Source organism: Cherax quadricarinatus, chromosome 12 (genome assembly GCF_038502225.1).
Source record: "Cherax quadricarinatus isolate ZL_2023a chromosome 12, ASM3850222v1, whole genome shotgun sequence".
NCBI classification, from domain to species: Eukaryota; Metazoa; Arthropoda; class Malacostraca; order Decapoda; family Parastacidae; genus Cherax; species Cherax quadricarinatus.
Window position 1 is genome coordinate 31,154,348 of NC_091303.1, and position 23,317 is coordinate 31,177,664.

The window sequence follows — 23,317 nt, forward strand, 5'->3', positions numbered from 1 at the left end:
ATAAATACGTCAGAAACATTGGCTCGTAAGACGTATTTATACGTCGGAAACAGTCAAAGGGTTAATTACCCAACAAAAGGCTGCAGCCAGAATGATAACAAATTCCCACTACAGGCAGCACACACCACCAATATTCAAAACTCTAAACCTACTCACCATTCAAAACATCCATACTTATTACTGCACCTACTACATTCATAGAACACTTAATTCTGATATAAACCCTCCCCTCAAACGTCTCCTTATCAACCTCAACAGAACACACGACCATAACACAAGGCACAGATCACTCTTTGATGTTCCTCGAGTCCATCTCACGCTATGCAAAAACTCAATGCACATAAAAGGCCCTAAAATCTGAAATTCATTACCTGTGAATATAAAAGAAACACTGTCTGTTTATAAATTCAAGTCTCTTCTCAAAAATTACTTACTCACCCACTGCTAAATAAATACTGTTAGGTAACTGTCTGACAGATTGATCATTAAAATGGTATAAAATACCGACAGGTATTTTATACCATTTTAATGATAAATAAATACTGAATAATTGTATCTCATAAATATGTAGTAGGTTGGTAGACAGCAACCAACCAGAGAAGTACTACCGTCCTGCCAGATGACTGTGAAACAGAAACCTGTAACTGTTTTGCATGATGGTAGGATTGCTGGTTTCTTTTTCTGTCTCATAAACACACTAGATAACAGGGATATCTTGCTACTCCTACTTACACTTTGGTCACACTTCACAGACACGCACATGCATGTATATATACATATATATACAGTGGACCCCCGCATAACGATGGCATCACATAGCGATTATTTCGCATACCGCTTACTTTAATTGCAAAAATTTTGCCTCACATACCGCTTAAAAACCCGCTTACCGATTTTCGTCCGAGACGCGTCCAATGTGCGGCCTGAGCCAAGCTCACATGTTCCGCCGGTGGCATTGTTTACCAGCCAGCGTCCGCGGTAACATCCAAGCATACAATCGGAATATTTTGTATTATTACAGTGACCAGTGACCATGGGCCCCAAGAAAGCTTCTAGTGCCAACCCTACAGCAATAAGGGTGAGAATTACAATAGAGATGAAGAAAAAGATCATTGATAAGTATGAAAGTGGAGTGCATGTCTCCGAGCTGGCCAGGTTGTATAATAAACCCCAATCAACCATCGCTACTATTGGTGGTACAGCTGCTGCTGCTGCTGCACTGTCAGCTGCTGCTGCTGCTGTAGCACCGTTGTTGGTGTGGCTTATTGAGAATACCAAGAAACAATTAACCCCAGAGGATTTGCCACCCAGGATAACCCAAAAAAGTCAGTGTCATCGAAGACTGTCTAACTTATTTCCATTGGGGTCCTTAATCTTGTCTCCCAGGATGCAACCCACACAAGTCGACTAACACCCAGGTGAACAGGGAAAAATGCCTGGAACTAGTGCTCATATTGGTGAATTTAAAGCCAGCAAAGGTTGGTTTGAGAGATTTAAGAATAGTAGTGGCATACACAGTGTGATAAGGCCTGTTCTGGAAGAAAATGCCAAACAGGACCTACAGTACTCAGGAGGAAAAGGCACTCCCAGGACACAGTGTCTCATCAGTCATTGCTGCATCTTCAATAAAGGTAAGTGTCATTTATTCTTCATTTAGTAGACTAGTACATGCACAATATATACTGTGCATGTACTACTCTACTATTGTGCATGTATCCTTCTCTTTGTGTGTGGGAAAATGTATATTTCATGTGATAAATTTTGTTTTTTCATACTTTTGGGTGTCTTGCACGGATTAATTTTATTTCCATTATTTCTTATGGGGAAAATTCATTCACATAACGATTATTTCGCATAACAATTACCCCTCTTGCACGGATTAAAATCGTTAACCGGGGGTCCACTGTACATACATACATATATATATATATACATATATATACATACATACATACATACATACTAAACTATAGACCTGTGTCATTGACGTGTATAGTATGCAAAATTATGGAGAAGATTATCAGGAGGAGAGTGGTGGAGCACCTGGAACGGAACAGGAGTATAAATGCCAACCAGCATGGATTCACGGAAGGCAAATCCTGTGTCACATACCTTCTGGAGTTTTATGATAAAATAACAGAAGTAAGACAAGAGAGAGAGGGGTGGGTTGATTGCATCTTCTTGGACTGCAAGAAGGCCTTTGACACAGTTCCTCACAAGAGATTAGTGCAGAAGCTAGAGCATCAGGCGCATATAACAGGAAGGGCACTGCAATGGATCAGAGAATACCTGACAGGGAGGCAACAACGAGTCATGGTACGTAATGATGTATCACAGTGGGCACCTGTGACGAGCGGGGTCCCACAGGGGTCGGTCCTAGGACCAGTGCTATTTTTGGTATATGTGAACGACATGACGGAAGCGTTAGACTCAGAAGTGTCCCTGTTTGCAGATGATGTGAAGTTAATGAGGAGAATTAAATCTGATGAGGACCAGGCAGGACTTCAAAGAGACCTGGACAGACTGGACACCTGGTCCAGCAAATGGCTTCTCGAATTTAATCCTGCCAAATGCAAAGTCATGAAGATAGGGGAAGGGCACAGAAGACCACAGACAGAGTATAGGCTAGGTGGCCAAAGACTGCAAACCTCACTCAAGGAGAAAGATCTTGGGGTGAGTATAACACCGAGCATGTCTCCGGAAGCACACATCAATCAGATAACTGCTGCAGCATATGGGCGCCTGGCAAACCTGAGAACAGCATTCCGATACCTTAGTAAGGAATCATTCAAGACACTGTACACCGTGTATGTCAGGCCCATACTGGAGTATGCAGCACCTGTTTGGAACCCGCACTTGATAAAGCACGTCAAGAAACTAGAGAAAGTACAAAGGTTTGCAACAAGGTTAGTTCCAGAGTTAAGGGGAATGTCCTATGAAGAAAGATTAAGGGAAATCGGCCTGACGACACTGGAGGACAGGAGGGTCAGGGGAGACATGATAACGACATATAAAATACTGCGTGGAATAGACAAGGTGGACAAGGACAGGATGTTCCAGGGAGGGGACACAGAAACAAGAGGCCACAATTGGAAGTTGAAGACACAAATGAGTCAGAGAGATAGTAGGAAGTATTTCTTCAGTCATAGAGTTGTAAGGCAGTGGAATAGCCTAGAAAATGACGTAGTGGAGGCAGGAACCATACACAGTTTTAAGACGAGGTTTGATAAAGCTCATGGAGCGGGGAGAGAGAGGGCCTAGTAGCAACCGGTGAAGAGGCGGGGCCAGGAGCTAGGACTCGACCCCTGCAACCACAAATAGGTGAGTATAAATAGGTGAGTACATCTAGGTTTTTCTCCTTTTTCTAAATAGCTCTTTTTCTTCTTTATTTCTTCTATTGTCCATGGGGAAGTGGAAGTGTGTGTATGAGTGTGTGTGTGTGTGTATGAGTGTGTGTGCATGTGTGTGTATGAGTTTGTGTATGTGTGTGTGTGTGTATGTGTGTGTGTGTGTGTGTGTGTGTGTGTGTGTGTGTGTGTGTGTGTGTGTGTGTGTGTGTGTGTGTGTGTGTGTGTGTGTATGAATTTGTATGTGTGTGTGTGTGTGAGAGAGAGAGAGAGAGACTCAGCAATCAACATTTGCACCAATAACTCACTACAGTTGTGACCGGGTGTGGAAGTGTGAATTGCTCATTACTCTAAAAATTTTTCATGATTGCAGCCATGTATAAACGTAAGTAACCATTCTTACAGTATTCATTACCTTTGTAACTTGTGAGTTCATTACCTTTGTAACTTGTGAGTTCATTACCTTGTACCTAGTTCAGCCATCAAAACTTTGGAGCCCGGTCCCTGGACCCATTGTGTACCTCTGTAATCTGTAAATACCTTTGTAACTTGTCATGATTGTGACTAGACCTACCTGGAGTTCATTACCTTTGTAAATTGTGAGTTCATTACCTTTGTAAATTGTGAAGTCATTACCTCTGTAACTTGCTCAGCTATCAAAACTTTGAGGCCCAGTCCCTGGACCCATTATGTACCTCTGTAATCTTTTGACTACCGCCCACAGGATGGGTATAGGGTGCATAATAAACATATTAAACTAACTAACTCCATAAGCCATGCGTGTCGTATGAGGCGACTAAAATGCCGGGAGCAATGGGCTAGTAACCCCTTCTCCTGTAGACATTTACTAAAAAAGAGAAGAAGAAAAACTTTATAAAACTGGGATGCTTGAATGTGCGTGGATGTAGTGCGGATGACAAGAAACAGATGATTGCTGATGTTATGAATGAAAAGAAGTTGGATGTCCTGGCCCTAAGCAAAACAAAGCTGAAGGGGATAGGGGAGTTTCGGTGGGGGGAAATAAATGGGATTATATCTGGAGTATCTGAGAGAGTTAGAGCAAAGGAAGGAGTAGCAGTAATGTTGAAGGATCAGTTATGGAAGGAGAAAAGAGAATATAAATGTGTAAATTCAAGAATTATGTGGATTAAAGTAAAGGTTGGATGCGAAAAGTGGGTCATAATAAGCGTGTATGCACCTGGAGAAGAGAGGAATGTAGAGGAGAGAGAGAGATTTTGGGAGATGTTAAGTGAATGTATAGGAGCCTTTGAACCAAGTGAGAGAGTAATTGTGGTAGGGGATCTGAATGCTAAAGTATGAGAAACTTTTAGAGAGGGTGTGGTAGGTAAGTTTGGGGTGCCAAGTGTAAATGATAATGGGAGCCCTTTGATTGAACTTTGTATAGAAAGGGGTTTAGTTATAGGTAATACATATTTTAAGAAAAAGAGGATAAATAAGTATACAAGATATGATGTACGGCAAAATGACAGTAGTTTGTTGGATTATGTATTGGTAGATAAAAGACTGTTGAGTAGACTTCAGGATGTACATGTTTATAGAGGGGCCACAGATATATCAGATCACTTTCTAGTTGTAGCTACACTGAGAGTAAAAGGTAGATGGGATACAAGGAGAATAGAAGCATCAGGGAAGAGAGAGGTGAAGGTTTATAAACTAAAAGAGGAGGCAGTTAGGGTAAGATATAAACAGCTTTTGGAGGATAGATGGGCTAATGAGAGCATAGGAAATGGGGTCAAAGAGGTATGGGGTAGGTTTAAAAATGTAGTGTTAGAGTGTTCAGCCGAAGTTTGTAGTTACAGGAAAGTGGGTGCGGGAGGGAAGAGGAGCGATTGGTGGAATGATGATGTAAAAAGAGTAGTAAGGGAGAAAAAGTTAGCATATGAGAAGTATTTACAAAGTAGAAGTGATGCAAGGAGGGAAGAGTATATGGAGAAAAAGAGAGAGGTTAAGAGAGTGGTGAAGTAATGTAAAAAGAGAGCAAATGAGAGAGTGGGTGAGATGTTATCAACAAATTTTGTTGAAAATAAGAAAAAGTTTTGGAGTGAGATTAACAAGTTAAGGAAGCCTAGAGAACAAATGGATTTGTCAGTTAAAAATAGGAGAGGAGAGTTATTAAATGGAGAGTTAGAGGTATTGGGATGATGGAGGGAATATTTTGAGGAATTGTTAAATGTTGATGAAGATAGGGAAGCTGTGATTTCGTGTATAGGGCAAGGAGGAATAATATCTTGTAGGAGTGAGGAAGAGCCAGTTGTGAGTGTGGGGGAAGTTCGTGAGGCAGTAGGTAAAATGAAAGGGGGTAAGGCAGCCGGGATTGATGGGATAAAGATAGAAATGTTAAAAGCAGGTGGGGATATAGTTTTGGAGTGGTTGGTGCAATTATTTAATAAATGTATGGAAGAGGGTAAGGTACCTAGGGATTGGCAGAGAGCATGCATAGTTCCTTTGTATGAAGGCAAAGGGGACAAAAGAGAGTGCAAAAATTATAGGGGGATAAGTCTGTTGAGTATACCTGGTAAAGTGTATGGTAGAGTTATTATTGAAAGAATTAAGAGTAAGACGGAGAATAGGATAGCTGTTGCGAATAAGAAATTTTTTTAAAGAACTTCAGAATGTGGCCTGTTACCATTTATTTCTTATGCAACAAGATTTTTGGATCCGAGTTATTTAAAGGTATTTTAGAGTCTAGGGGAAATAATTTCAACTGGGAAACTCCATAGAATAATATTCAAATTTATTAAAGTATTTAAATACAATACTTTATCTTCTCTTTGTAGTTAATGTAACTTAATACTTTGTACAATAAATTTACCATATACATTTAGTTCAAAATCATGGAAATGTCACATTAATAAGGAAGTTTAATTATTCTTCCTGTATTTAAGACTTCAATAACATTTATGTCTTTGTCTTAGCCAGACTGTAAACTCAAAATACAAAAGGTACAGGATTTAACAAGACCCTTGAATCTGGCCATAAAGTATCTCTATGGATTACTGAACTGACCAAGAATATAAATATCAAAAGAATCTTTCAGAGCAATGAGGAACAAACTGAGTCAGCTCTAGAGTCCAATTCTCAAAACTATTCAAACTGTACACCGTAAGAGCCAATATACGATCAGTTGTCAGGGCTAGAGCAGGGAGCAGACTGACTACTTGCCAGTCTGTTGACACATCGTTAGGTTGGATCAGCTGACCCAAACGTCAGCCAGCCAGACATAAACAATTGAACAATGTTCCGAGACTTAAACTCTATATACACAAGAAATCCTACCTAACAATGATAATAAAATAATAGTGATAATAATAACAAAATAGTGATAATAACAAAATAGTGATAATAACAAAATAGTGATAATACCATGGTATTTTTCATATATTAACAGATAATAATATAACGCCGAAAGTCTCTATTTTAGCTATAAACGGGGACTTTCGCGCTATAATATTAAGTGATGAACATATTCTCTTACAATAGTTAAATAACACAGGATGACCAATTTTGAAAATATAACAATAGCAGATGAACAAGGAGGCTTTAGGAAAGGTAGGGGGTGTGTGGACCAGGTGTTTACAGTGAAACATATAAGTGAACAGTATTTAGATAAGGCTAAAGAGGTCTTTGTGGCATTTATGGATTTGTAAAAGGCGTATGACAGGGTGGATATGGGGCAATGTGGCAGATGTTGCAGGTGTATGGTGTAGGAGGTAGGTTACTGAAAGCAGTGAAGACTTTTTACGAGGATAGTGAGGCTCAAGTTAGAGTATGTAGGAAAGAGGGAAATTATTTCCCAGTAAAAGTAGGCCTTAGACAAGGATGTGTGATGTCACCGTGGTTGTTTAATATATTTATAGATGGGGTTGTAAGAGAAGTAAATGCGAGGGTCTTGGCAAGAGGCGTGGAGTTAAAAGATAAAGAATCACACATAAAGTGGGAGTTGTCACAGTTTCTCTTTGCTGATGACACTGTGCTCTTGGGAGATTCTGAAGAGAAGCTGCAGAGATTGGTGGATGAATTTGGTAGGGTGTGCAAAAGAAGAAAATTAAAAGTGAATACAGGAAAGAGTAAGGTTATGAGGATAGCAAAAAGATTAGGTGATGAAAGATTGGATATCAGATTGGAGGGAGAGAGTATGGAGGAGGTGAATGTATTCAGATATTTGGGAGTGGACGTGTCAGCGGATGGGTCTATGAAAGATGAGGTGAATCATAGAATTGATGAGGGGAATAAGTTAGGAATAACAGGGAAAAAATTAGAATCTTTCATTAGTGCTAAGATCCAGGAAAGACTTGAAAGAGAGAGAATTGAGAGAGAAGAGAGACAGAAAGGGAAAGAGAAGAGAATAAGGAGAGAGAAAGAATAGAGAGAGAGAATCAAGAAAGACAGAAAGAGAAAGAGAGGATAAAAAGGAGAGAGATCGAATTGAAAGAGAAAACCAAGATAGACAGTTAGAAAGGGAGAGAGAAGACAAAAAGGAGCGTGATGGACTTGATCATGAGGAGAGAGCTAGAGTACGTGAGGAACAAGCTAAAGTACGTGAGGAACAAGTTAAATTAAGAGAACTTGAGGAAAGAGCAAAGGATAGAGAAGTTGAGGAAAAAGCTAGAGAACAGGAGGAAAAAGCTAGAGAACTTGAGTTAATAGAGCGAGAAAAGGATCGCGAGCTCAAAAAAGCTCGCCTTGAATTAGAGAATAAAAAGTTAACTCTTGCACAACAATTAGAGGAAGGAGTAATTGAACATCATGCAGCTAGTGCACATATTCCAACACCTAATTTACCTCCCTTCACAGAGGGTGATGACATTACTTCATACATTATCAGGTTTGAAAATACCACTACCCTCTGTGAATGGTACAGCCTGGAATATCTATGCAACTTTGTTGCAGGATATCATATGTAATTATAACCTACTGAAGAAGGCAATCCTTAAAGCATATCAAAAAACCACTAATTCTTACAGGAAAGATTTCAGGTATGCCACCTTACAGCCTGGCCAGAACTTTCAGCGGTTACAAGTAACACTCTTTCGTTTGTTCGACTTTTGGATAGAGAGTTCAGGAATTGATCACAGTTATGAATCTCTTAGAGACTTCATGGTTGCTGACCAGTTCCTGACAGCTCTTCCCCACCAGATAAGAACATTCATCAGAGAACGTAACCTGATTAAAGCTGAGGAAGTTGCTGAGGCTGTTGACTTGTATGCTGAGGCTCACAATTCCTATAAAGACCAAAAGGGATCGAACCCTAAGGGCAAGGGTTCATCAGACCTTAAGAAATCAAAACCTCTAGTGGAAAGTAAAGTGACTTCTTTTATTCCTGTTTGTCATTTGTGTGGTGTTAAGGGACATAAACGTCCAGATTGTCCTTCTAAGAAGGTCCAAAAAGTTGGAAGATGTTTTAAAGACTGTAATGACCAAGCACCCTTCTGTTCAGGAACAGTTAATGGACTTAATGTATCTACCATTTTACGAGACACTGGATGCACATGTATAGTCATTTCTGATAAGCTGTTCCCTAATCTTAAAGAAACTCATTCCTCTACTATACTTTCAGACTACTTGGGCCGTACAGACACTTTTCCTACCATCCGTTGTTACATTAGGTCTAAGTGGTTCACAGGTTGGTCTGAAGCCGTACTAGCTCCCATCACTTCTTACTCCGTACTAATAGGTAATGTAAAAGGTGCCATTCTTCCTTCTGAGGTTGACCTTTCATCACCAAAGATGGACATAAGTGTTTCAGATCCTCTTCCTGTAGTCAGAGAAGCCCCTCGAAAGTTCAGATGAGACAATGTCTCGTGAGATTCATGTGGGATTAAAAACCAGTGATGCTACTCTCGAAAGCGAGGTAGTAGGATCACCGGTTCACTTGTTAGATGAAAGTGAAGATATCACCTCCGATACCATAAATGTCTTGACTAGGACTCAGACCAAAGCCCAGGCTTCTCCTACTGTCCATCCTTTGATTTTCCCTGACTTTAAGCCTTTAGATATATCGAAGGACTCCTTTGTCAATTTACAACGTAATTGCCCTTCTCTTCAGAATTGCCATAATGCCGCTAAACAAAATCAAGTTATCCAAAGGCAGTTTGGAGGGATATGTTGTGTATCTTTATACGTATATGCTTCTAAACTGTTGTATTCTGAGCACCTCTGCAAAAACAGTGATAATGTGTGAGTGTGGTGAAATTGTTGAATGATGAAAGTATTTTCTTTTTGGGGATTTTCTTTCTTTTTTGGGTCACCCTGCCTTGGTGGGAGACGGCTGACTTGTTGAAAAAAAAAAAAAAAAAATCTTGTACAAGTCAGTATTCAAACTAAATTCAGATGAGATAGACTATTCCATCTTAGTTGTTCCAAGTCATTGCAGAGAGACTGTTCTTAAAATGGCTCATGACCTGCCAGTGGCCGGACATTTCTCGCATCGTAAAACCTTAAATAAAATTAGGGAAATCTATTTTTGGCCAAAAATGTCCTCAGATGTCACTACCTATTGTAGATCGTGTAAAGTTTGCCAGCTGTCATCCTCCCGAGGTACCAGGCAAGTACCTATGGTCAAAATGCCTATCTTTACGGTACCGTTTGAAAGAGTAGCTATTGACATCGTTGGTCCGTTATCTCTACTTTCATCTGGGGGACATAGATATATACAGTGGACCCCCGCATAACGATCACCTCCCAATGCGACCAATTATGTAAGTGTAATTATGTAAGTGCGTTTGTACGTGTATGTTTGGGAATCTGAAATGGACTAATCTACTTCTCAATATTCCTTATGGGAACAAATTCGGTCAGTACTGGCACCTGAACATACTTCTGGAATGAAAAAATATCGTTAACCGGGGGTCCACTGTATTAACATTAGATGATTATGCTTCGAGTTTCCCTGAAGCCATTCCCTTAAAGACCATAACTACTACAGAGGTGGCTAAAGCCCTTTTTTCCATCTTCTCCAGAGTGGGCATCCCTAGAGAAATTTTGTCTGACCATGGGACACAATTCACATCTGACTTAATGCAACATCTATACCAACTTCTGGGAGTGAAGCCTCTCTTCACCACACCCTATCATCCCAGCTGTAATGGGAGGATTGAGCGCCAGCATTCGATTCTCAAGTCCATTTTAAGGAAACTTTGCTCCCTTAAACCTAAGGAGTGGCATCGTTACCTACCCTGTGCTTTGTTTGCCATGAGGGAAGTTCCCAGTGACTCTTTGGGGCTTTCACCTTTTGAACTTCTCTATGGTAGACAGGCCAGAGGTCCATTGTCCATCCTTCATGACTTGGATTGGATAGCTCTTGTCCTACCCAGGCATGCCCAAATCCTTCATCTTTCAAGCAAGACAGCATCTTGGCACCACTCCTTCTGCTATCTTCCTCTGCCTTTGTAGGACACTTTACTTGCATGGTTCCACTCCTAATTTTATCACTCTTCAATGGAGTTCCCTTGATGCCAGTGAGGGGCTCTTCATCCAAGAAATTGGATTTGTGCTCTCTTTCTTGGATCAATATTGAATAACTTCCATTTCCCCTAATGCTGTATGACCCCTACAAGTTCAGTGCTCCCTCATGATTATTATACAGAAATAGTCGTGCAGGAAGAGGGGGTTCATTGACTTCTGCTTCCCTCTTTCCCTGGGATTAGAGTTCATCATGCTTATGGAAATTCCCCTTGGTCCATTGTCCCCATGTCTCATCTAAAGCATCAGTCTCCTGTGCTGCCTCTTAACTCCCTTTCTTAGCTTTCAGAGTTTGCCATGGGGCTGCTCTCCAGTCTGTACCCTGATGCTGGGCCTGTCTGCACTTTTGATTTTCTTGGATTTGGGTCCTCTTTATTCACTCCACATCTCTTGATGGGACTCATCCTCTTCTCTCCATCAGGGATCTCCTCTCATCTCTGCCCACTACCTCTGACTGCATCATATTTTTTGCTTAGTAGCTTTCATTCTACCACTGTTATCTCTATGCTTGTCAGACATGCCTTCATTGGCAACCTCATTTTCTCCAACTGTGGCCCTGGCTTCTCCGTGTAGTTCTACAGTTGTTCCAGCTCTCGGTATATATTCAACCTCTGCTCCTCTACACTGGAGGTTTATCAGTCTGTTCTGTGGCTGAAAAGTTTCTCCTGTGAGGAGGCAAGTTTTGTGGCAAAACATTATTACTAGGAGTGCTAGATGGTTCTCCATTTGGAGAGTCTTCTAGTAATTTCTTCTGTATTAACAATATTCTGGACTCAGATCTTGCCTTGGCAGTTGTCATCAAGTTCCTCTTCCAGAGGCCCACTCCAGCAACATCATGCAGGCTATTCAAGTCTACAGTGCTAAGAGCCAGTACATCTCCTGGGTATCTTTCTAGGATATCCTCTTCCCCCATGCTGTTAAAGTGATGTTTCTTTGGCATTATCACCTATTGCAGTCTTAACTCAAAGCAGTCCGTTCAGGTTGTCTTCGACTATATTAAGGCCCATTCAGTCTTCTATTCTGAGATGGCCCATTGATGGTAGCCCACACAGAAGACCCTTCTTCCTGGCTGTCACTGCAGGTGCCTAGGTTATCACTTTCCTTGCACTTCAGTGATTCTGTGGATTTATGGCATTCATGAAGCAGGTTTTAGTGTCACTTACCCTACATGTGGACTTCTTGTCACTAACAGGCATGTGTATAACATGCAGTGCCATCTGATGAGAATCACAGTCCCAGACAGCTCTGTTTTTCATCTGGTGGGGACTAACTACTGCCTCTTAGCAGACCAATCAACAAACGTTTGTCAAATTGGTCTCTTCATCAATCCATCCTCCAATCTCATGGGTAATTCTTGCCTCTGAGTTGTTTGTTTAGATAATAATAGTGCAAAGGATGGTTGCTTCACATATTGTTACTGTGGCTTGGCTGTTGTAAAACTTCAGTTTGATATTGGCTTTCTTTGTACCAATCAAATTATGAAATGTAAACACACACTGTAACCTTTGCAAAGAAATAAACCTTTGTTTTGTTTTGTTTTAAGTGTCTCATTTGTAAGTGCGGATGTTTGTAATTTGGAGCATTTATGTGTTGGGACCTCCTGTGCTTGTATTATGTGGCATGTCCTTGTGCATGTGAATTTTTTTTTTTTTTTTTTTTTTTTTTTTCAACAAGTCGGCCGTCTCCCACCGAGGCAGGGTGACCCAAAAAAGAAAGAAAATCCCCAAAAAGAAAATACTTTCATCATCATTCAACACTTTCACCACACTCGCACATTATCACTGTTTTTGCAGAGGTGCTCAGAATACAACAGTCTAGAAGCATAAACATATAAAGATACACAACATATCCCTCCAAACTGCCAATATCCCAAACCCCTCCTTTAAAGTGCAGGCATTGTACTTCCCATTTCCAGGACTCAAGTCCGACTATATGAAAATAACCGGTTTCCCTGAATCCCTTCACTAAATATTACCCTGCTCACACTCCAACAGAATATTGAATGTTAATGCTGATCATTTCTCAGATACTATACTCTAGATATTTTATTCTCTTCTTTGTCTCAGGTTTACATTCAGCACTGGTGACAAAAGATGATTAAGCGACTACTGTATCTGCTATTTCTTATATCATTATGGCTTGGTGGAATGTAAGTACAGTAACTATATATCATAAGTCTTACTGAGATTTTAGGATTTACCCTAGTATGTTATTCGATATTTTTTTGTTTTTACTTCTAAGGTGTATTATCTTTCAAAAAATTAAGATTGTAACTATACAGTAGGGCCCCGCTTTATGGCGTTTCACCTTACAGGATTCCGCTAATGCAGCAATTTCAAATTATGACCAAAACTTGCTGTACGAAAGTGGCATATGCGTGGTGTATCTTGCCAGGATGTATGGGAAGTCCACATCAATGATCAGTTCCACCGTGGTAAAACAAGAAATCAAGGAAGCTGATGTTGCGAAAGGAGTAAATTTGCTAATGAAACAGAGATCACAAACAGTCGAAGATGCTGAGAAGTTGTTGTTGGTGTGGATCAACGAAAAACAGTTAGTGGGAGATAGTGTTTTGGAGGCGATAATTTGTGAAAAGGCAAGGCAGTTGCATGCGGATCTCGCAAAGGAAATGCCTGGAATGAGTGCTGCTGTTAGTGAATTTAAGGCCAGCAGAGGCTGGTTCGACAAATTCAAGAAGCGAACTGGCATACACAATGTGATAAGGCATGGCGAGGCTTCAATTTCGGACAAACGTGGGGCCGAAGAATTCATTGATGAAATTAAGGAATACGTAGAGGCTGAAGGATTCCTCCCCAACAAGTCTTCAGTTGTGATGAACCAAGCCTCTTTTGGAAGAAAATGCTGAAGAGGACCTACATCATGCAGGAGGAAAAGGCACTGTCAGGACACAAGCCTATGAAGGATATGCTAACTCTTTTGTTCTGTGGTAATGCTAGTGGGGATTTTAAAGTGAAGCCTTTACTGGTGTATCACTCTGAAAATCCCCGAGTGCTTAAGAAAAATGTTATCAAGAGTACATTGTGTATAATGTGGAAGGCTAACAATCAGGCATTGGTCATGAGGGAAATTTTCATTGAGTGGTTCAATGAAGTGTTTGGCCCAAGTGCAAAGAAATACCTCATGGAAAAATCAGTTGCCACTCAAGTGCCTCCTGGTGATGGACAGTGCTCCTGCTTATCCTCCAGATATGGAAGACCACTTGTTGGAGGAGTTTAGTTTCATCACAGTGAAGTTCTTGCCCACTAATACCACTCTTCCCATCCAGCCCATGGACCAGCAGGTCATTTCAAATTTCAAAAAACTCTACACCAAGGCACTGTTTCAAAGGTGCTTTGAAGTGACCTCAGACATTGAATTGACACTAAAAGAGTTTTGGAGGAATCACTTCAGTATCCTCAATTGCATAAGCCTTATAGATAATTCTTGGCAGGGAGTGACTTCCAGCATGATGAACTCTGCTTGGAGAAAATTGTGGCCAGAATGTGTCCTTGAGAAGGATTTTGAAGGGTTTGAGGCTGACCCTGATGACCCTACACCTATTGTGGAATCTATTGTGTCTTTGGGGAAGCCCATGGGGTTGGATGTGAATGGCCAGGATGTGGAAGAGTTGGTGGACAACCACAGGGAAGAGCTAACCACTGAAGAGCTGCAAGACCCGACCTTCAACTGGGACAGCAACAGACTGCAGCTGAGGAAATTGCTTCAGAGGAGGAGGAAGAGAGAGGGGAGAATGTGTCTTCTTCAGTGATTAAGGATGTGTGCAAAGTAGAGTGAGTTGCAAAGTTTTGTGGAGAAATATCACCCTAACAAAGCTGTTGCAAGCCATGTCTGTAACATGTTCAATGACAATGCCTTGTGTCATTTTAGGCAAATCTTAATGAGACGCCAGAAACAGACACCTCTGGACAGATTTTTTGTACGACAGGGGTACAGTGACTCTAAAGCTGGTCTTAGTGCCAGTAAAAGACAAAGAAGGGAAGTAACCCCAGATAGGGCCTTGATACCTGAAGTCCTTATGGAAGGGGATTCCCCTTCCAAATAAAAACCTCTCCTCCTCCCTCTCCCCTCCTTGCCATCTTCCATATGCCAACAAGAGTCTTCAATAAAGGTAAAAGTGATGTTAAATGTTCATTTATCCATTTCATTAGTCATTTATGTTTATTTTTCATTGTTTTCTGTATGTAAAACCGTAGTTATTCTCTATAAAATGTATTTTTTGTTAATATTTTTGGGTGTCTGGAATGGGTTAATTGGATTTACATTATTTCATATGAGAAATATTATTTCAGTTTTTGTACGATTTGGTTTTCGTCAGACTTTTTAGAACAGATGAATCACGAAAACCGAGGTTCCACTGTATTTTATATGTAATCTGATAATTATACTTATGTGTACCTGTACCTAAATATACTTACACACTGTGCTGGCATGCAGGTACACATTAAAATCACCGAGAGCCTCTCTACTCATGACGCCATATAATAATCTCTTGGGCACATTAAATGTCATATATTACGTTAATATAGACATTTTCATTAATCCATATATGATATTTTTTCAAAATTATATTTATTTATTTATTTATTTATTTATTAACAATTTGAGCATACATAAAGAGGTACAAAAAAATACAGATAAGAGCAGCATGCCAAAGCCACTTACACTATGCATAGCATTACGGGCTGGCTTTAATTAAAATTAACTAAGCAATGATGAAATCAGTGATATTACATTATTGTAAACAGATAACTATAAAGCACAAATGAGTATTACAAAGACAGGTCATATGGTTGCATGCATTGCTGTACATTCAGTCGTATGGAGTATTCTGTTAGGTAGTGTATTTAAAAAATAATAAAGTTAGATTGGGTTTTAGGTTTAACATTTATATGATATAATTGTGAGAAACATTTAAGATATACAATTTATAAGGTTCAGTTATTCAGTATTTATTTAGTTTTGGGTGAGTAAGTGATCTTTGAGAAGAGACTTGAATTTATAAACAGGTAGTGTTTCTTTTATATTTACAGGTAATGAATTCCAGATTTTAGGGCCTTTTATGTGCATTGAGTTTTTGCATAGTGTGAGATGGACACGAGGAACAAAGAGTGATCTGTGCCTTGTGTTATGGTCATGTGTTCTGTTGAGGTTGGCAAGGAGATGTTTGAGGGGAGGGTTAATATCAGAGTTAAGTGTTCTATGTATGTAATAGGTGCAGTAATAAGTATGGATGTTTTGTATGGTGAGTAGGTTTAGTGTATTGAATATTGGTGGAGTGTGCTGCCTCTAGTGAGAATTTGTTATCATTCTAACTGCAGCCTTTTGTTGGGTAATTAGTGGTCTGAGATGGTTAATTGTTGTTGAGCCCCATGCACAAATTCCATAGGTGAGATAGGGGTAAATAAGAGAGTGATATAGGGCCAGGAGGGCTGACTGTGGAACATAGTACCGTATCTTCGATAGTATGCCTACAGACTTGGAAATTTTCTTAGAAATTTGTTGTATATGTGTATGAAATTTGAGTCTATTATCAAGGTGGATTCCTAAGAATTTTCCCTCTGTTAGCTTTGTGATAGGTGATCCGTTTATCATTATGTTAAGAGGGACATCTGTAGCTCTGTTACCAAACTGAATGAAGTAGGTTTTGTCAATGTTTAGTGTAAGTTTGTTAGTCCTCATCCAGGTAGATATTTTCTGTAATTCGGTATTTACAGTATTGGCTAGCGTGACTGGGCTCGGGTGAGAGAAGACGTATGTAGTGTCATCTGCAAATAGTGTGGGTTTGAGTAATTGCGAAGCATTTGGAAGGTCATTTATGTATAAGAGAAAGAGAAGAGGGCCAAGGACACTTCCCTGTGGGACACCAACTGTAATTGGTTGCGCAGAAGAGTTTGCCCCATTTGCGTACACATATTGGCTTCTGTTGCTGAGGTATGACTTGAGGTAGTTGAGGGAGTGCCCTCTTATACCATAGTGTGACAATTTTACGTGGAGCAAGTCATGGTCAACTGTATCAAAAGCTTTACGTAAGTCAATGAAGATCCCCAGTGGGACTTCTTTTTTCTCTATTGCAGTGTATATATGTTCTAGCATGTGTATAATAGCATCATTAGTATTTTTATTAGGCCTGAATCCAAATTGGCAGGGGTTGAGCATGTTTTGGGAGATAAGGTAGGAGTAGATTCGTTTATGAATTAATTTTTCGAAGATTTTTGAGAGAGGGTGTAAGTTGGATATTGGCCTATAGTTATTCAACTCTGTTTGGTCTCCTCCTTTGTGGATCGGGGTGACCCTTGCTATTTTGAGTACTGTAGGGAAGGTGGAGGATTCAATGGATTTGTTAAAGAGTGTTGCAATGATTGGTGATAGCACTTGTGACAGTTTTTTGTATATAAAGGGTGGTAAGGTATTTAAATCTCCTGCCTTGTTTTTTAGTGCGTTGATAATAAGGGAGACTTCGTATGGGTTAATCGGAGCTAGGAACAGTGTGTTCGGGTAGTTGCCGGTGAGGTAGTCATTTGGTGGGGTATCTGAGCTTGGGATTTTATTGGCAAGGTTTTGTCCTATAGTGGAGAAGAAATCATTGAGTCTGTTTGCTGTTTCTGTTGGTGGGAGTTGGGGTTCATCTGATTTTGCTAATTTTATTTCGCTATTTCATGATATCTTTTTTGTTCCCAGAATTTCTGATAGGGTTTTCCAGGTCTTTTTTATATCACCTCGTAAGTTGGATAATCTGTTCTCATAATACAATTTTTTTGCCCTTCTTATCAGGCTGGTTAGGATTGACGAGTAACGTTTTGTTTGGTCTCTGGTTATGTGACCCATTCTGTACTGTTTTTCATATTGGTGTTTTGTATTTATGGATTTGAGAATGCTGGGTGTTAGCCAGGGACTGTTCAGTCTCTTAGCTGTCATCTGTTTAGTTTTTTTAGGGCAGTGCTTGTTATAGAGGTATTGGGTCTTTTTTAGAAAATTATTAATACATTCGTCAATATCTGTATAGATTTCTAGCTTAGTGTGCCAATCAATGTTTGCTACTGCTGTTGTGAAGTTATTAATGGCTGCCTCATTGTGAAGTCTGAAGGTGACTTTAGTAGTGTCTTGGGGTAGTTTACCAAGAGTTGTTATGAGGAAAGTAGGGTAGTGGTCTGTGGTATTATCTGTAATTATGCCTGATTTTAAAGGGGATATGGTGTTGGTCCAGATGTGGTCAAGTAGGGAAACACTAGTCTCTGTAACTCTTGTAGGTTTTGTTACTGTTGGTAGTAACATACAGTTACTCATTGTGTTTGTGAATTCAGTAATGTGTGGGTCCTGGTCTTGCAGGAGATTTATATTGAAGTCACCTGAGAGTAGTAAGTGATCTTTGTTCATGCGTGCATCAGTTATCATACTTCCTAGGTTTTGACTAAATTGGCTAATGTTTGACTGTGGAACTCTGTAGATGTTTATCAATGTGAGAGGTTTTTGTAGGTATTTGGATTTGAATTTAGCTATTATATATTCCCCATGTTCATCCCTTGTGCAAGTATTAGTGATACATTCTAGTTGGTCTGAGTAGTATATGGCTGTGCCACCCCCTTGTTGATCTGGCCTACAGTTGTGTATGGCTGTGTAACCAGGAATGGCATAGACATCTGTACTATCAGGCTTTAGCCAGGTTTCAGTTAGTGTAATGATGGACATATTGGCATGTAAGGAATTTAGTAATGCTATGAGGTCATCGTAATGCTTGCTTAAAGATCTGATATTGTAGTTAAAGATAGTTATGTTGTTGTTGGCACTGAGAAGTGCCTTTGATTGTTCTGCAGTGTAGTAATTACAGTAACTGTTTGATTCATTTAAGTCATTAAATAAGAGGTTGGTATCAGGATCAATGCTTGTAATCATAAGATTTGTAGTGAATCTATAGTTAGAATTAAGTATAAAACAAAGTAAATAGTCTTAAGCTAAAAAATAGCACCTGAATTATTTAACAAATGTAAAATAATGAGCTAAGGTAGTTTTCTTTTTCTTTTTTTTAAGCTAAAATAAAGGAGACAATGTAAAAGCGACTAATACAAATAAAGTGATGATCAAATAAAGGAGCTTGGGAATATGATAGTAGGTAGTACTATAAAGGTAATTTTTTAAAGTTAGAATTATAGTATAAAATTATAATATAAAAGGGACTAATATAGGTTGTGGTGAACAATAATGTGGTAATCAAATAAATGAGCTTTGGAATATAATGGCAAAATTGTGAACTTATTCTACTTTAGCACCTGAGAATAGCACCTTGATTATTTTAACAATTGTGAATATATAAACTAGGGTAGTTATATAAAGCTAAAATAAAGGAGAAAATATATAAGGGACTAAAATTAAGTAATGGTAAACAAAGTTAAATGGACAGATGGTACATAGCATATACACATGATACACCCACAGTATAAAAATTGACATAAATATGAGATTTGTTTATCAAGCTGTTTGTAGGAGTGTGAGAAGAAAGTTTCTCTAGTCAGTCACCAGTTACTGGGGGATAAGTGTAGAAAAATATTTCTTTCTTATGCTCTCACTCTTATCTATAGCTATTCATGACCCTTGTGGGTTTAGCACTTTTTTTTATGATTATAGTAATAATAATTCTAGGTAGTAGGTTGGTAGACAGCAACCACCCAGGGAGGTACTACCGTCCTGCCAAGTGAGTGTAAAACGGAAGCCTGTAATTGTTTTACATGATGGTAGGATTGCTGGTGTCTTTTTATTCTGTCTCATACACATGCAAGATTTCAGGTATGTCTTGCTACTTCTACTTACACTTATGTAACACTACACATACATGTACAAACATATATATACATATCCCTCTTGGTTTTCTTCTATTTTCTTTCTAGTTCTTCTTCTTGTTTATTTCCTCTTACCTCCATGGGGAAGTGGAACAGAATTCTTCCTCTGTAAGCCATGCATGTTGCAAGAGGCGACTAAAATGCCGGGAGCAAGGGGCTAGTAGCCTCTTCTCCCGTTTATATTACTAAATGTAAAAGGAGAAACTTTCGTTTTTCCTTTTGGGCCACCCCGCCTCGGTGGGATACAGCCAGTGTGTTGAAAGAAAGAAAGAAGTAATAATAATAATAATAACAACTTGTATTAATAATAATAACTTGTAATAATAATAATAATAACTTGTAATAATAATAATAACTTGTAATAATAATAATAATAAAAATAAGGTAGTAGGTTGGTAGACAGCAACCACCCAGGGAGGTACTACCGTCCTGCCAAGTGAGTGTAAAATGAAAGCCTGTAATTGTTTTACATGATGGTAGGATTGCTGGTGTCTTTTGTCTGTCTCATAAATATGCAAGATTACAGGCATGTCTTGCTACTTCTACTTACACTTAGGTCACACTACACACACATGTACACGTTTATTTATACACACTCATCTGAGTTTTCTTTGATTTTATCTTAATAGTTCTTGGTCTTATTACTTTTCCTTTTATATCCATGGGGAAGTGGAATAAGAATCTTTCCTCCGTAAGCCATGCGTGTTGTAAAAGTCAACTAAAATGCCGGGAACAATGGGCTAGTAACCCCTTTTCCTGTAAAGATTACTAAAAAGAATAAGAAGAAGAAAATTGTCAAAGTGGGAAGTCTGAATGTGCGTGGATGTTGTGTAAATGATAAGAAAGAGATGATTGTGGATGTTATGAATGAGAAGAAACTGGATGTCCTGGCTTTAAGTGAAACAAAGCTGAAGGGGGTGGGAGAGTTTCAATGGAGAGGAATAAATGGGATTAGGTCAAGGGTTTCAAATAGAGTTAGAGCTAAAGAAGGAGTAGCAATAATGTTGAAGGATAAGCTATGGCAGGAAAAGAGGGACTTTAAATGTATAAATTCAAGGATTATGTGGAGTAAAATAAAGATTGGATGTGAAAAGTGGGTTATAGTAAGCGTGTATGCACCTGGAGAAGAGAGAAGTGTAGAGGAGAGAGAGAGATTCTGGGAAATGTTGAGTGAATGCGTGGGGAGTTTTGAATCAAGTGTGAGAGTAATGGTGGTTGGGGATTTCAATGCTAAAGTGGGTAAAAATGTTATAGAGGGAGTAGTAGGTGAATTTGGGATGCCAGGGGTAAATGTAAATGGGGAGCCTTTAATTGAGCTATGTGTAGAAAGAAATTTGGTAATAAGTAATACATATTTTATGAAAAAGAAGATAAATAAATATACAAGGTATGATGTAGCACGTAATGAAAGTAGTTTGTTAGATTATGTATTGGTGGATAAAAGGTTGATGGGTAGGCTCCAGGATGTACATGTTTATAGAGGGGCAACTGATATATCGGATCATTATTTAGTTGTAGCTACAGTTAGAGTAAGAGGTAGATGGGAAAAGAGGAAGGTGGCAACAACAAGTAAGAGGGAGGTGAAAGTGTATAAACTAAGGGAGGAGGAAGTTCGGGCGAGATATAAGCGACTATTGGCAGAAAGGTGGGCTAGTGCAAAGATGAGTAGTGGGGGGTTGAAGAGGGTTGGAATAGTTTTAAAAATGCAGTATTAGAATGTGGGCAGAAGTTTGTGGTTATAGGAGGGTGGGGGCAGGAGGAAAGAGGAGTGATTGGTGGAATGATGAAGTAAAGGGTGTGATAAAAGAGAAAAGGTAGCTTACGAGAGAAAGGTGAAGAGAGTGGTGAGAGAGTGCAAAAGGAGAGCAGATGAAAGAGTGGGAGAGGCACTGTCAAGAAATTTTAATGAAAATAAGAAAAAATTTTGGAGTGAGTTAAACAAGTTAAGAAAGCCTAGGGAAAGTATGGATTTGTCAGTTAAAAACAGAGTAGGGGAGTTAGTAGATGGGGAGAGGGAGGTATTAGGTAGATGGAGAGAATATTTTGAGGAACTTTTAAATGTTGAGGAAGAAAGGGAGGCGGTAATTTCATGCACTGGCCAGGGAGGTATACCATCTTTTAGTAGTGAAGAAGAGCAGAATGTAAGTGTGGTGGAGGTACGTGAGGCATTACATAGAATGAAAGGGGGTAAAGCAGCTGGAACTGATGGGATCATGACAGAAATTTTAAAAGCAGGGGGGGATATAGTGTTGGAGTGGTTGGTACTTTTGTTTAATAAATGTATGAAAGAGGGGAAGGTACCTAGGGATTGGCAGAGAGCATGTATAGTCCCTTTATATAAAGGGAAAGGGGACAAAAGAGATTGTAAAAATTATAGAGGAATAAGTTTACTGAGTATACCAGGAAAAGTATACGGTAGGGTTATAATTGAAAGAATTAGAGGTAAGACAGAATGTAGGATTGCGGATGAGCAGGGAGGCTTCAGAGTGGGTAGGGGATGTGTAGATCAAGTGTTTACATTGAAGCATATATGTGAACAGTATTTAGATAAAGGTAGGGAAGTTTTTATTGCATTTATGGATTTAGAAAAGGCATATGATAGAGTGGATAGAGGAGCAATGTGGCAGATGTTGCAAGTATATGGAATAGGTGGTAAGTTACTAAATGCTGTAAAGAGCTTTTATGATAGTGAGGCTCAGGTTAGGGTGTGTAGAAGAGAGGGAGAATACTTCCCGGTAAAAGTAGGTCTTAGACAGGGATGTGTAATGTCACCATGGTTGTTTAATATATTTATAGATGGGGTTGTAAAAGAAGTAAATGCTGGGGTGTTTGGGAGAGGGGTGGGATTAAATTATGGGGAATCAAATTCAAAATGGGAATTGACACAGTTACTTTTTGCTGATGATACTGTGCTTATGGGAGATTCTAAAGAAAAATTGCAAAGGTTAGTGGATGAGTTTGAGAATGTATGTAAAGGTAGAAAGTTGAAAGTGAACATAGAAAAGAGTAAGGTGATGAGGGTATCAAATGATTTAGATAAAGAAAAATTGGATATCAAATTGGGGAGGAGGAGTATGGAAGAAGTGAATGTTTTCAGATACTTGGGAGTTGACGTGTCAGCGGATGGATTTATGAAGGATGAGGTTAATCATAGAATTGATGAGGGAAAAAAGGAGAGTGGTGCGTTGAGGTATATGTGGAATCAAAAAATGTTATCTATGGAGGCAAAGAAGGGAATGTATGAAAGTATAGTAGTACCAACACTCTTATATGGATGTGAAGCTTGGGTGGTAAATGCAGCAGCGAGGAGACGGTTGGAGGCAGTGGAGATGTCCTGTCTAAGGGCAATGTGTGGTGTAAATATTATGCAGAAAATTCGGAGTGTGGAAATTAGGAGAAGGTGTGGAGTTAATAAAAGGATTAGTCAGAGGGTAGAAGAGGGGTTGTTGAGGTGGTTTGGTCATTTAGAGAGAATGGATCAAAGTAGAATGACATGGAAAGCATATAAATCTATAGGGGAAGGAAGGAGGGGTAGGGGTCGTCCTTGAAAGGGTTGGAAAGAGGGGGTAAAGGAGGTTTTGTGGGTTAGGGGCTTGGATTTCCAGCAAGCGTGCATGAGCGTGTTAGATAGGAGTG

The 23,317-nt window shown here is 39.4% G+C and overlaps 1 protein-coding gene across 2 annotated transcripts in view; it reads left to right on the forward strand.

Moving 5' to 3' along the window:
- LOC128696476 (lysophosphatidylserine lipase ABHD12-like) overlaps positions 1-23,317 on the forward strand; it is a 156,199-nt gene that overhangs the window by 13,336 nt on the left and 119,546 nt on the right. For both annotated transcript variants that reach the window (XM_070084304.1, XM_070084305.1), the window contains one exon: positions 12,896-12,978. In XM_070084304.1, coding sequence (XP_069940405.1) covers positions 12,923-12,978 — 56 coding nt within the window. In that variant the 5' untranslated portion in view covers positions 12,896-12,922. The remainder of the gene's footprint in view (positions 1-12,895; positions 12,979-23,317) is intronic.